At 45.0% G+C, this 14,890-nt stretch overlaps 1 protein-coding gene across 1 annotated transcript in view; it reads left to right on the forward strand.

Moving 5' to 3' along the window:
• Window positions 1-578: 578 nt before the first annotated feature.
• The window catches only part of FAM234B (family with sequence similarity 234 member B), a 28,754-nt gene continuing 14,442 nt past the window's right edge, over window positions 579-14,890 (forward strand). The window contains exons 1-4 of the mRNA XM_053405557.1: window positions 579-689; window positions 7,859-8,251; window positions 9,709-9,807; window positions 13,748-13,936. Of these exons, the coding sequence (XP_053261532.1) occupies window positions 653-689; window positions 7,859-8,251; window positions 9,709-9,807; window positions 13,748-13,936 (718 nt within the window). The 5' untranslated portion in view covers window positions 579-652. The remainder of the gene's footprint in view (window positions 690-7,858; window positions 8,252-9,708; window positions 9,808-13,747; window positions 13,937-14,890) is intronic.

Here is a 14,890-nt window from a genome sequence, read left to right on the forward strand (position 1 = left end):
TGGTGTGCATACAGAGGCGCTTTCTGCTGACTGCCCTGCAGGGATATGGGAGAGGAATGACCAGAGCACGGTGTACTAGACTCCCTCTCTGCCCTCTCCTCCTCCCAGCTGGCTTTCCACCCTTTGATCAGATTCTCAGAGGGCTTTTAGAATTTGGGGCGCGGCTCTGTCTCCAACCGGGGACTAATCCATTTCCCAAATGCTACTATTTTCAACGCTTGGCGGCAGCTCTTTCCTCCTCGCACCCCGGGATCCCTTGCAACGCCGCGAAAGGTTGCACCCCAGTGTCCCCTAAGATGCATTGCAGCTCGCACTTCTTGGATTATGGCATTCTGGGTCGCACTTCTTGGATCATAGGGTCCAGCCCTTTGGGGTAGCAAAATACGTCGTTCTGACTCTGTGAAGCCAGGAGTCCCTGCTCTCTCTCTCTCGCACACACACACACACACACACACACACATCTGAAATGGCAAGCCAAGAAACTATGGCCACGACATCCCACCCCCACCCCCAGCCGCCTAGCGCTGCCTCGCGTTCTGCGCCAAAGCGCGCGCAGAAGCCCCAACCTCCGCACCTAAATTCGGGCTCGCTGCAGAACTACACTTCCCAGGAGGCAAAAGAGCCGAGCGCATGCGCGCTTCCCGTCTCCAGCATGGCTACGGTGCTGTCACGGGCGCTGAAGCTGCCAGGTAGGGGGTCTGGGCTCGCCGCGCGGGGAAGCGGCAGGGGGCGAGGCTGGCAGCCCCCGGCGCACGAACCTGCCGAGGCGCCCCCAGCTCCGCGCTTCGTCATGGGGAGAGAGCATCCGGGTCCCACCTAGGAAAGGCACCCTCGTCTCCCCCCCCTCCCTCGCCGCCCTTCTGCATCCGGGTCTCAGCAGGTGCTCCTCATCTCTGGCCCTAAAGGCGCGCGGAGGGGGGCGGGAGGGGGGAGAAAGCCGCGCGGGTTGGGAGGTCGGGGATGCGAAGCGAAAGGTGGGGAGTGGCGGGAGGGGGTCGTGATGATGAAGCGCGCCTCCAGCTGCTCCTGGGGGAGGAAAGGGAGGGGGTCGACTTTGGGTGGAAGAAGAAGAAGAGGGATTACTGGTCCCAGGATGGGTGGGGGAAGGTGGGGAAACTGTGTGAGTCAAATTGATGATGTTTTGCTGCCAAGGAAGAGAAATGGGAATGAGATCGAAGCAGTCCTCTGAGCTCCCCAAGGCTACCCAGGCGGTAAACCTTCGGTTTGCACCGAAATATCAGCCTCCACTTTTATTTTATTTTATTTTTTTAAGTTGACATTTCACCATGAATTACATCTGATTGAGAGTTATACACGACCTACATCTGGAGGAGGAAAAGATAACAAGGACTCGAACCCAGTACTGGTTTGAGCAGTGCTGAATGGGTTGCAGCTGACCTAAGTATGAGGCTTTGGCATCCTTTTCTTAAACTTCAGGATGTTTGCCTGTAATTAAACTGCTATTTTAAGCTCTTCGTAGCTGAACCAGGCAGCTCATTGTGCCACGTACAAAGGTTAATTAATAATACTTTTTTTGCATCTTGGTGTATGTTGCCCAGTGGGTTTTTCCCCCTGCTCCTGTCAGACCGATTAACCTGTTTGTCGTCTTCTGCATTTTAATTGGTGCAATGTACTGACAATGAGTTGAATCTAAGCTAAGTTCATTATATCGACAGAGCAAGTCAGTCATAACTAAAAGAGATGTCCCTTTGATTGCAGGAAAAAATCGGTGCAATTAATTTAGTCTGGATTCAACCAAATTGCTTTAAGTTAATTGAGCTGTGAATGCAATTCCAAGTAAACAAAAACTATTTTCATAGTGTTTCACAAATGCTTTGCATCCATTATTTAAACCATCCAAATATACCGGTTTTCACAAACAACTTACAGGCACCCCAGATTCACATATACATATTTATATGGACATTAAAAGCTTAGGTGTATATTTCCCCCCTGTGACTCTTGCCAGTGGGGTCTTGCATATTGTTGGTGCATTTTAAATTTTAAACAATAGTGGTGGTGCCATATTTATTTTTTAAAATGTGAACTAACAGAAACCAGTTATCTGCTATATTGCAGACTCATTAGTGAATTTCAAATACACAGGTATTTCAAAAGCATAAATTGCAAACTAAAGTATTGGATTTTTTGGATGTAACTAGATTGTTGCCTGATCCAGAAAAATCTTAAGCATTTGATTCCCCACCCCATGACAATCCTATGCAGCTTTGAAATTTTTTACTGGTTTAAAATTTGAAAATACTTTTTCCAGCTCTGAGACTTGTGGTCTGTAAGACAAGAAGGGAAGCTGAGCTAGAAGAGAAGACAGTACATGTGACAAAAGTAAGAAATGTAGAAGAGAGCCCTGGGCTTATGCTGGGCTTTGGCTAATAACTCTTCTGGCTCACTTTCCTTATGTTTGCTTGGACATAATCCAACTTCCTGGCAAAGTAGTACTCTAGAGAAGAGATGTGGCACTTTTCCATTGGTTAGTAGAGGCCATAACATTATCCACATGGCCCCATCTCAGTTGCTTACCCATCTACCAGAAAGCCTTGCTAAGGTGCTCCTTTTTAATCTGATTTAAAGGACAAAGTGTTCTCCTTTGTAGCTAATGCTGTCCTTGCCTAGTAGTTAGCTATCCTCTTACTAGCACACTCCTACAATGGGTGTGTCCTCCCTGTTTTTGCCCAATTGTCCAATTTACTCCTGAGGCCCGCCCCGAACTCAAACAGCTGCTCCAGAAGGATACCATGGTCAGTGGTATCAAAAGCCACTGAGAGTTCGAGAATTAACAAGGACACATTTGCCCATCTCTCTCCCGACAGAAGTCATCATAAAGGGTGACCAAAGCAGTTTCTGTGCCATTCTCCCTCTGACCACTCATCGTTGTCCCACCACCACCAGTCCTCAGGCTCTGAGCCTTCTACCCTAGCTGGTTTCCCAGCTGGTTTCTCCCACCATGTGTCTGTATCCAACCAGTTCATGACACTTATGTTATAAATGCCTTATAGCAACAGGTATAGGCGATAGTACATGTCTACTGAGTTCAGTGGGAATTGCTCCCAAGTAAGTGAGTATAGCTTGATTGTAGCTTGATTCATTTCATTTCATTTCATTTCATTTCATTTCATTTCATTTCATTTCATTTCTATCCTGTAGGCTTAGGGAGGCTTACAGTGCCTTAACATTTCTTTCCACTTGCCCTCTCTCACCTTCTTACAACCTACCTCCATCCACCTTTCCCATTAAAACAATGAATGCAAATCTTTAATTAAATGTGCCCCTCCCTCCCTTTTCACATATATTGAAATGGAAAAAGAAATCCACACGCCCCTCTCCTTCTGCATGCAGCCTAAATTCACTCTCTTTTAATTAAAACAAAAATAAAAAAACCCTGCAGCTGTACTAGATATACAGGAGAAGAGGGTTTAATTCCTATTCCTGCACTTTTTGAAGGGAGAAAAAAAAAGCTTCACAAATAAGTAAGGCAGTTGTATCTCCTCGACAGAGTATAATCTCCTTTCTTGCACACGCCTTTTTCTCATCTTATCAAGGCAAGGCAGTGCAGCTACTTGAATGAACTGAAAAGCGTTATCGGCTAAGGCAGGGTCTGCACATGCAGCAGAATAAGATTATAGAAAGAGTTGTAGCCCAGCGCTTCATAGAATCGTAGAATTGTAGAGTCGGAAGGGAACCCAAGGGCAGCGGTGGATGAAGCCCCTGGGGCGGCGTGCCCAGGGGCGAGCCACCCATAGGGGCGGGGTGCATTGCGGCGCCTGCAAAGTCTGCCAGCCTCCTCCCACTCAGCTGCCCTACAGCTTGGGGGGGGGGGAGGCAGCGGGCGGACCATTTGGGCAGCACGGAGCCTGCGCATGCCCAAGCCACCGCATCTTTCCCAGGAGAGGCACATGGCTTGGGCACGCTGCAGGCCCCGCGGTGAGTGCCACCTAGCATTTTGTCACCCCCCTCAGTGGTGACACCCAGGGCAGCCTGCACCCACCGCACCCCCGTTCCTCCGCCCCTGCCCAAGGATTATCTGGTCCAACTCCCTGCGATGCAGGAATCCTGTCCGCAGCAGTCCCTAGTTGGGCTCGAACCACCAACCTTCTGGATAACAGCCAAGCGCACTAACTCACTGTGCTACTAGCCCTACCATGAGATGCCAGGCATTGAACCTGGGACTTTCTGCATGCAAGGCAGAGCCTCTCTCAGTGAACTACAAAATAGGCTGTCCACTTAAGGCATCACCAGAAAAGAGAGCACAGATTTGTGCATGCTAATTTAGACATAATTGCTATAATTTAAGAATAAAATGCAATGCATGTGACCTGTGTGCCTGCTCAGTCTGCTGTCTAAGTGTTAACCCTGCTGTCCTTTCTTGTGATTCTTCTATATTTAAACTGGACTTGCCTTTACGTGCCAGACTGCCCTTTGTAAAAGTCTTAACACATGATAACCCTGCTTCAAACTGCATGAATGAATAATGATCATTGTTGGCGTCTATCTATCTCTGGAGACAATGATGCAGCTGGGGCAGATGTGCTGATGCAGATGTACCATGGCATTTCTTCTCTATGTATTCCTCCCAGCAGTCAATCCTTCTCTGGTCACGGCTGTGGATACACAACCTGACTGTGTCTCTCAGAGCACTGTGGTCATGTGCAGGGAATTCCCACATGGCAGGGTTAGTGTTGCCAGCAGCCATGTCATGCTCATTATGTGAAAAACTCCATGTGATCAGAAAAGTAACGCTGCAGGGAGTTGGCTGGGTTAGAACCTTGGCCTTCTGTGCTTACCTGAAGGGAAATCTCCTGAACAGTTTTGAAGGGATGAATGGTTAGTAGGTAAGGGATGCACACATTGGATAATTATTTTCAAATCTATTTTTAAAAAAGTTTTATTTTCATTTTTTACTAGGGGAGCAATCCTAATTCCACCAGCACCTCCTGCCTGGGAAGGGTGACTACTGTATCCTCAATCTTTCTGGCACAGGTGGAAGGAAGGGACGGGGAGATAATGGTGTAGCGATCAAGACTGGATCAGCCCCAATGCAGTCTTGAGATGGCAGTGGTGCCAGTTCAAGAGCCAACAGATTCTGGGATGGCTCAGTTCTGCCCCGTAAAGCCCAATTTCAGGGGGATTTGCTGGCTGTTGCCAGCAAGGAGGCTGCCTCTTCTGTGGGCAGAAGAGGGAGCTCTGTGCCAGCAGAATCACCCTGGCAACACTGCAGGCATCAGGAGGCTGATGGAGGCCAGCAAGGCTGGGGTGTGTGGAACATATCTTCCCCATCTACCTCCACCCTCCAGTTTGGCCAAAAGGATGGATTGCTCTGTAACCTGTAAAGTAATATGAGGTATTCACTGGTAGTCAGTGGAGTGCTCTGGCTCTCGACTGCTGATATGAACCAAATCTTTGGTTTTTGGAGAGCATCATAAATCCAGACTCCATACTTTGCTTGGAACAGGACTGCTATGCCTTCTGCCAGAGAAGCGGCTGGTGACATTAACAGGATGCAGTTAGAATGACAGTTTTCAGTCTGTAAATAGTTATTAGCGTTATGGATTAGAGTATCTCTTCACTCTTAGTGAACATGCAAATAAGAAAAGATATGAGTGAATGCTCAGTCAGCACTAGTCTGTAGAATAATTTTCAGATATGAGTTGAGATGGATGCTTGCCAAGTCTGGTTGGAGTTTGTACATGAAATGGGTGGGTTCTGTCTTGTGCTTTGGTTCAGGCAGCAAAGGATGTATTTGGGGTGGTCCTGGGAGTTGTTTCTGGCATCCACACACATGCTGTTTGGCTCTTCTGGAGCAACAGGGTTTCTCGTACTAAATCTATTCTTGGTAGCACGTGCCTTGAATGTGCAGGAAGTGGTAGGATGCTGGTCGAGCCCTGGTAGAATGTGCATCAAATGGCTAACTGGAAATTTCTGCATGATCAGGGAGTAAACTTGAAGTTGAGGAAAAGATAACATTCAAAAATTTGAACCGTCAGGCTGTCTTCCTCACCTGTGTTTCATTCCAAGCAAATTGGTTATGTTGAAATCACCATAGTCAGTATATTGGTTGGGCAGAGGTGCAGGAAGTTTACACTAGAATTAGTGACTAAGGTTGATGCCTTCACAGTTAACCAGTATAAGTGGTAAAATGGTGTGCAGATAAAACAACTTGAGGGTCCCCAAATGTACAACTAAACAGAAAATGAAGGTACTGATTTGTGAGAATAGGAAATTGCAATCTTCTGTCTCTTTCTTTTACACACACACACTCTGACACACACTCCTAAAAGAGCCCCAACTAAGCCAAATAGCTAGCCTAAATGAAAAGGAGGAGGTAGTTAAATACATTGAAAGGTGGGGATTTTCTTTGCCACCGTGGTTGCTTTGCAAGTAGGCAAGGTATGGTTTTGTTCTTGAGCAAAAACATTGTTGGGGAGGACGGAACTTTGGCATGCATAGCTTTAAGCATATAATAGCAACAGCACAGAGCTTTGGAAAGCAGAACGTGAAGGCGTTAGAAGTAACTAGGCAAATTATGTTGTATCTTTTTCTTTTTTCCAGAACTGTTGAGCTCTGCCCATTCCCTCCCATGCATTTAATCTTAAGAAATGTAGAGGGGCTCCTTCTCACTGTCTTCCCTTTTTCTTTCCATTCCCCTGAAAAATTGCCTCTCTGGAAAACAGATCCTTTTTAGGGGATCTAATGATGCCAGAGTTCATTTAACCTCCCCCTTCCCTGAAACTATTATTATTTCCCCAAGTTTCTTACCTGCCAGTTTGGAAACTGCAACTGGTGCAGACAGATTGCTGATGGGGAGCTGCAGGTATGGTCATGTAATACCCACTCTAGCACATAACTATGCTGACTGCATATACGTTTTGGAGCCCAATTCAGAGAACTAGCCCTAACCTATAAAGCCCTGCACTGCTTAGGACCTTTGTACAGTGGTACCTCGGGTTAAGAACTTAATTCGTTCTGGAGGTCCGTTCTTAACCTGAAACTGTTCTTAACCTGAGGTACCACTTTAGCTAATGGGGCCTCCCGCTGCCGCCGCGCGACTACTGCATGATTTCTGTTCTCATCCTGAAGCAAAGTTCTTAACCTGAGGTACTATTTCTGGGTTAGCGGAGTCTGTAACCTGAAGCGTCTGTAACCTGAGGTACCACTGTACTGCTCAAGACCCGGATGCCTCTCTCAGCATGAACCTACCCAGACCCCAAGATTGTTGTCTGATGCCCGTCTCCAGTTGCCCCTCCCCAGTAAGTCCAGAGGGTGGTGATAAAGGAGAGGTGTTTTTTTTTTTTTTGGCCCCCACCTCTGGAATGGACTTCCCAGTGATTTCCACCCTGCACCACGATTTTTTTTTTGGGGGGGGGCACCAGGTTTTAAAAAAACCCTTCTCCCAGGCATTTGATGGTATGAGATATGCTGGTTCTGCCCCTTGATTGCAGATTTGTACCATTGATGGTGCTTTGTACTGTTACAATGTTCTATGTTTGTTGGTTTTAAAAATGTGTACATTTTTAAACAATTGTGTGATTTGCCCAGAAACCATGAAGTTTTAGGTGACAAACAAATAAAGTAAAATAAATTCTCTCCCCATGACTGAGAGCCAATGCGATTATAGAGATTAGAGTGTTGAACTACTAGGAGCTGGCAATCTAGGGTTCAGATTCCTACACAACCATGATGCTGAAAAGGTGACCTTGGGCCATTCACTATCCTAAACCTAGCTACCTTCTTGGGGTTTTTGTAGGGGGGAAATGGGAAAGGGAAAGAACCAGGTGTGCTACCTGGAGCTCCTGGGAGAAAAGGTGAGCAATGAATACGTATAGCAATATCTCTCTCTCCTCAGGCAAGAAGAGCCCAGACCTTGGGGAGTACGACCCTCTCACTCAAGCCGACAGCGATGAGAGCGAAGATGACTTGGTGCTCAACATACAGAAGAATGGTGGCGTCAAGAATGGGAAGAGTCCCCTGGGGGAAGTGCAGGATGTGGACTCGGATGCGGAGGTCGGGATGACGAAGCAGCACCTGTCGGAGGGTCTGGCAGAAGAGTACCCCAGCGAGGCCGCCAGCGGTCTGGAGCAGAAGACCGCCAACTCCATGATGCCTTACGTGCGCACAGCTGTCTTCTTGCTCACTGTGGTCGTCTCCATGATCCTTGTGCTGGTGTGTGCTTTCCTCATTCCTTGCCCTCCGAGGGACTTGCACAATACCTGGATTCGCAATTTGGGCCAGGAGGCGGGTAAGTTGCTTCTGGAACACGTCCCTGGTTTGTGGAATGCGTGTCCTAGTGGGATCTGATGGGGAATGAGGAGAACTGCAAGCGAATTGCAGCCCACTGTCCATATGCAGAAAGCTCATGCCTAATGAAGGAAATAGCAATCAAAGACCGGTAGAAGATGGAACGAGGATAAGATTCTGAAAATGCAAGATTCAAACATTAATTAGAAATGCATAATGCAAATTTACTTAAACATATTTAATTTAGATGCTAGACACAATTTAAAGTTTTGGGCTGGGTTTCAAAGGCTCTATTTAGTTGAACATCATCATGTGTTAATGGTTAGGTAACAGAACAACAACAACACGTGCTTATCTTTTAAAAGTGGTTGAACCTCGCATGAAAGAATTGATTACATTTGATGATTTGAAAAGAGGAATCTCATCTGATGTTAAATTGCTGATTTAAGATTCTTTAAGTCAATCCACCCTCCTAGGAGATTAAACAATTATCCAGCTTTATTTTCACCACAAAAAAGTAAAATAAATCCATGCTGATTTCACTTGTCCCACTGCCTATCCCTGCTGCGGGTGATACTACTTTCAAATGTTATTGTTTGTTTGTTTTTGAAATGTAGAGAGTTTTTTTCTCTTTGAATCACCTTGTTTCCCCTTTAGAATAATATCAGCACTGTCAAAAGTAATTCTGTTTTGTTCTGAAATAAGCAGTTGTATAGAGCTGTGATGTTCTAGAATGAAGAACAAGTATTTGAAGTAAAAGATATCTTGCAGCCATATCAGGGATGGAAACAACCTTTCAAGCATCATTGCTCCTGTGCCTGGTCTCTGTTTGGCCCTTTCAGAATCTTGAACCCAAAACCATCTCTGACATATTGTTTTCCTCTAATGTCCTTTCCTTTTCATGTAGAAATATATATTTGGGGCAGGGGGTGGAAATCTAAATACTACATTTCAAAAATCCTTGCTGAATTTACTCTGGATGCCTGCCTTGCATCTCTAAATTTGCGGGAACATTTGACTGACTGAAGATATTCTTTGTCATTGAGGGCAGCAAGGACACCTTGTTTTCAAACTGGGGCCAAAGAGTATTAGAGCTCTCTCTGGAATGCAGCTGTGGCAGGGGCCAATTCAAGTCACTTATTCAGGAAGTATTTCTGAATGGACACTCTGAATGGTGGATTGACCCTTCGAAATCAATAACAATAACCGCAAGTTGTTAATGATGGAGGTTTCTTTAGGTCGGGGTGGAGAACTTGTGACCTTCTAGTTATTGTTGGACTCCAACACCCATCAGCCCTTGTCAGCATGGGGAATCGTCAGGGCTGATGGGATCTGTAGTCCAGCAACATGTGGGCAGGAGCACAGCTTCCTTATCCCTGTTCTTGGTCATACTGGACCAACTTTGCCTAGATGGGAAGCAATTTCTAGAAGAGTAACTTGTTTCACATTATCTTTTAGGCGGAGTGCTGTTTCCTCCAGAACTTTTTGACGTAAATGGTGATGGTCTTCCTGACATCCTGCTCTCCTTCACAGCTCTGAAAAATGCCAGTGTGTTGGGTAAGCATTCCAGATGCCCATAGATAACCCCAAATTCAATCGCACAAGGTTTCTCTGTGTTTAACATTTATGTCAGGGGCCAGCAAACTTTTCAGCAGGGGGCTGGTCCACTGTCCCTCAGACCTTGTGGGGGAATCCGAATATATTTTTGAAAAAAATAATGAACGAATTCCTGTGCCCTACAAATAACCCAGAGATGCATTTTAAATAAAAGGACACATTCTACTCATGTAAAAACACGCTGATTTCTGGACTGTCCGTGAGCCGGATTGAGAAGGCAATTGGGCCAGATCCGGCCCCCGGGCCTTAGTTTGCCTACCCATGATTTATACTATCATGCCGTACAATTAAGTTCTTCTCTTGACTCATGCTGCTTAGGAATTGAGATATCCCTCTGTGAGTTTAATAGATATGATTGCTCCATATGTGATACACTTCTTTTGATTTTTTAAAAATCTTCCTGTAATGCCTTTCCACCAGTTGCTTTAAAAAGAGAAAGAAATCCACCTACATTTCCCACTCATTTATGGAACTCAGCCTGCAAGGGCACTGTCAAGCAGAGATTTTGTTTGAGATTTATCACCTTTTTACAAGCTGTCCAAATGTTTTGTTCTATACCAGAGAAATACACAAGCATATAAGATAAGGCTCCATCCCTGATCCATTCTTAGTATGAACTGAACAGTTTATGTGAGGGTTGTGCTTGAGCACATGAGTAATCCTATCCTTCATGCCCCACTTGAGCACCCAGACTCATCAGTTTAGAGCAGCCTTCCACAACTTGGCGCCTTCCAGATGTTTTGGACTACAACTCCCATCAATCCCAGGCAGCATGGCCATTTTGAACAACAACTCCTATCGGTCCTGGTACTGCCTGGTTGAGCACTAGAAGTTGAGCAGATAATGCTATCGGTTCCATGCTGTGGAACACTTTTCCAGCAGAGATTCAGCAGGCACCCTTGCTTTTGACTTTCAGGTGTCCCTTGAAGACTGTTTAATGCCAACAGGCCTATGCAGTTCTTCAAAGTGCCCATTGAGTAGCCTGCCATTTAAATGGTTGCTTGGTCCTGCTTTTAAATATTTTTAATGTTGCTGTACACCACCCAGATGTTTTGCAGGAGGGCAGCATATAAATCCTTTCATAAGTGAATACATATTTATGTCTTGTGCTCTTGTGCTTGTGCCCTGCTTGCAGGTTTCCCACAGGCATCCTGTTGGCCACTGTGAGAACAGGATCCAGACCTGATCCAGCAGGCGCTTCTTAAGTTCTAAAACAAATATAAATTAAACTGATCAACCGGACGGAAGCTGTGGGTTTGCCTTCCCCAACTTAGTGCCATCTCACATGTTTGGGACTAAAACTCTCATCAGCCCCAGCCAGCACACTGGGAGTAACAGCTGGTGGGAGTTGTAGTCTACAGGGCACCAGGTTGAAGAAGACTGCCCTAGACACTGTGAGTCTTTAGGAAACACGACCATTAAGTGGATTGGCAGGGCTGTGACCAGGACTTTAGTACACAGCAGAGTGTGTGCAAGGTAGATAGTTGTGCCTCCTTTTAAGATCTGGATGGCTAATGTCTTGCCCTCAATTGATGCTGAACTACAGCTCCCATTATCCCTGATCATTGGCTCCTCTGGCTGGGGATGGTGGGACCTGCAGTTCATCATCCTCCAGAGAGTCACAGGTCAGCCACCACCTCTGTAGAACTTCACATACTCTGTTCAGAAGAAGAAGAAAACCCAACCCCTGCCAGAGACTTTAAGCTGTATTTTATTTATGCAATTATTCAATATAATGAATATTTAAACATTCATAAACTGTACTTATTCATCTAAGGAAAACCGAGACAAGCAGCAGAGGGGAAAGAGCTGGAACAAATTTCATTTCGATTGATGTGGGGAAGAGGGTTTGAGGCGGGCCCTTTCCCTTGGGCCCCCGCTGCCTGCCTGAGGATGAATAAGCTTGTTTTCTTAATTATCCTATAATTGACACAGTAGTTACAAGCTGTGAAGAGAACGGCACCCAAACTTGCAACTTGTTGCACACGAGAAAACCTGGAAGTGCTCAGTCAGTGCTGGCCAACACACATTTCCTTGGAGCCTTTCTTGTACTGCAGCCCTTTGTTCCTGGGTGGTGCAATCCTGCACATGTTTGCTGAGCGGAAAGTCCCACAGTGAACTCAGGATGGGCCCTTATGCATCACCTCCCCAAAAGAAGAAATGCATGATAGAATAATGGTGACTAAGATTTGCATGACATTTACATAGACTAATATTATATGCCTAGATGCCAATTTGAAAGGAATTGCTGTAATTTCAATAGAAATGTAATACATCACATCAGAGTGAGGAATCATAGATTCATAGAATTGTAGAGTTGGAAGGGACCCTGAGGATTCTCTAGACTTACCCCCTGCAATAGCAGGAATATGCAGCTGTTCCATACAGGGATCGAACCTGCAAGCTTGGCATTATCAGCAACATGCTCTAACCAGCAGAGCTATCCAGGAAGACTCTGACCAGGTCATCTCTATGCTTGCTCAATCTGTGGTCCAGTGGCTAACTGTTGACAGGCAAGTTGATTGATTGAGTTTACTTATATGACGCTTTTCTACCATGATCTGTACCCACAGCAGCTCTGAGCAAACATTCAAAACATCAAAATACAAAGGATTGAAGATAGAAATACAGTGGTACCTCTAGTTAAGAACTTAATTCGTTCTGGAGGTCCAGAAACTGTTCTTGACCTGAAGCACCACTTTAGCTAATGGGGCCTCCCCCCACTGCTGCGCCACCGGAGCACGATTTTTGTTCTCATCCTGAAGCAAAGTTCTTAACCCGAGGCACTATTTCTGGGTTAGCGGAGTCTTTAACCTGAAGCATCTGTAACCCAAGGTACCACTGTAAACAAAATGCAGAGCGTGTCAGTATATTCAGAAATGGCAAAAAGTCAACAATTAAACAAAAGTAGAATAAATTCAATATTACACAATCAAATCAACAATAAAGTTTCTGATACTGGCCTCGCTGCCATTCAGCAAATTACACTTCAGAGGGGAGTGGTAGATGACATACAACTTCTCTGTATTCCTCTGTATTCTGAGGGGGGGGGGAATCAGTTATTTATTAGAGATTCTAGTACTCTCTGTCTCTTTTCATTCAACAGTAAAATAAAGAACAGTCAAATGAAATACAATGAAGTGAGGCATAACACAAACATAAATGGATATAATACACCTCTAACAACTTGAGCTTTCTCAGTTACACGTAGCCACTTGCTAAAATGCAAAATGGATTTAGCTTCCGTAACAGATTCTTAAAACCGATAGGATTAAAAAATGGAACCATTGCTTCAGAAATAAAACCTGCAATTTAAAAACATTAGGGAGCCATAAACCATCTGATATGTGGACACGCCCACCATAATTAAAATAAAAGTCTGTCACAGACATATAATGTAAAATGTCACTCATGTCACTCTGCAAATCACCATGTTTGTTGGTGGTGCTATGAAATAAATATTAATGATTAAGATAGCCAATAATTGATGTTAGCTTCTCTTTCATCTTATATTGTCTTTATCTTTAAACTGAATTTCGACCTTTCAAAGAGAGGACACATGGCCACCTTGCATGATCTAGTAATTGTGTTTAATATTGCAGCCTTAGGCTGCCAAAGTTTGCACACATATTTGAGAGTTAGTAGCTCAGTTCAACTTACTTCTGAGCAGACAGGTATAGGATCGCATTGTAAGTATCATAGGGACGCCTAGCTGAACTGATCAATAATGTGATGGGGATTTGAGATTATTCAATAGCTTTATCAGAAACAGATTATTCAATAGCTTTATCAGAAAGGCGGGAGCCAAGGTAAACAGCAGGTCCCCTCCACATCACAAAGAGATCTGACTGCCATTTTTGTATCCCTCCCCGCCCCCCAGGTGTCTCCAAGCCATGGGTGACTGTGATGGCCCTATCAGGAATGAACGGAAGCACCTTGTGGTCCAGACACGTTAAAGAGGAGATTCGGAGTGTGCAGTGCAAGGGTGTAAACTCTGTGTCCCCATCAGAGCCTGTCTGTCTCATTACTGGGACTTCTAAATTCCTCAGCCTTCTGAGAGCCTCTTCAGGTGAGTCCAACAAGTGTGAGTGCATAATTAACGGAGAAATAGCTTGGTCACTAGAGCTAACAAAGCCATAAGGCTGGACTACAGTTGTTGGGCAACAAGTCCTTCAGATCTTAACATTCATTTAGGCTGTAATGGGAGCAAGTCCCATTGAATTTAATGGGACTTACTTCTGAGTAGACATACCTAAGTTTGCACTTCTAGTGTAACGTGGCAAGTGACTGATGTTATTTAAATACTAAGAGTCATTATGAGGGATAATTAGCAGCTGCTGGACTTTGTCACACTGCAACCCCTTAAACCAGGGATGAGGGACCTGTGCCAGATGTGCCAGATGTTGTTGGACCAAAACTCCCAGCGTTCCTCAGCACCAGCCATGCTGGCTGGGGCTAATGGGGTTGAGGTCCAACAACACCTGGCAGGTCACAGGTTTTCCATCCCTGATCAAACTATGAACATGCTTAGGGTTGCAATATATTTAATAGGTGAATTGGCCAGATCAACTTGTAAAGTGAGTGGAATTCAGGTTAGTAGTGCAGTTGATTAAAAGTATAAAGAGAAGCATTTACAGAATAAAAGCTAGGGTGGCCAGATGTGAAAAAGGAGAGAGCTCTTGCACCTTTGACGGTTGTGTAGAAGAGGGAATTTTAGAAGCTATTAAAAATAAACATGCCCTGTCCTCATTTGCATCTGGCCATGCAATGGCAAGCATCGTCTTAAAGGCAGTTTCCCCTTCTTTCCCATCAACCTTGGAATCAACGACTTCTCTAAGATGATGCCTACTTGCTTTATCTGCAAGCAAAGAAAGTATACGCATGTGTCACATAACATAATTGTTTTTATGCAAATTCATTCTGTAAATTAACTGACTAAAACCCATACAGTTAATTGCTTAGAATGGCTTTAATGAGGTTGCAGCCCTCAGAAAATACATTATCAGAACGTTGCAGGATCCTT

This window comes from Podarcis raffonei, chromosome 10 (assembly GCF_027172205.1).
Source record: "Podarcis raffonei isolate rPodRaf1 chromosome 10, rPodRaf1.pri, whole genome shotgun sequence".
Taxonomy (NCBI): Eukaryota; Metazoa; Chordata; class Lepidosauria; order Squamata; family Lacertidae; genus Podarcis; species Podarcis raffonei.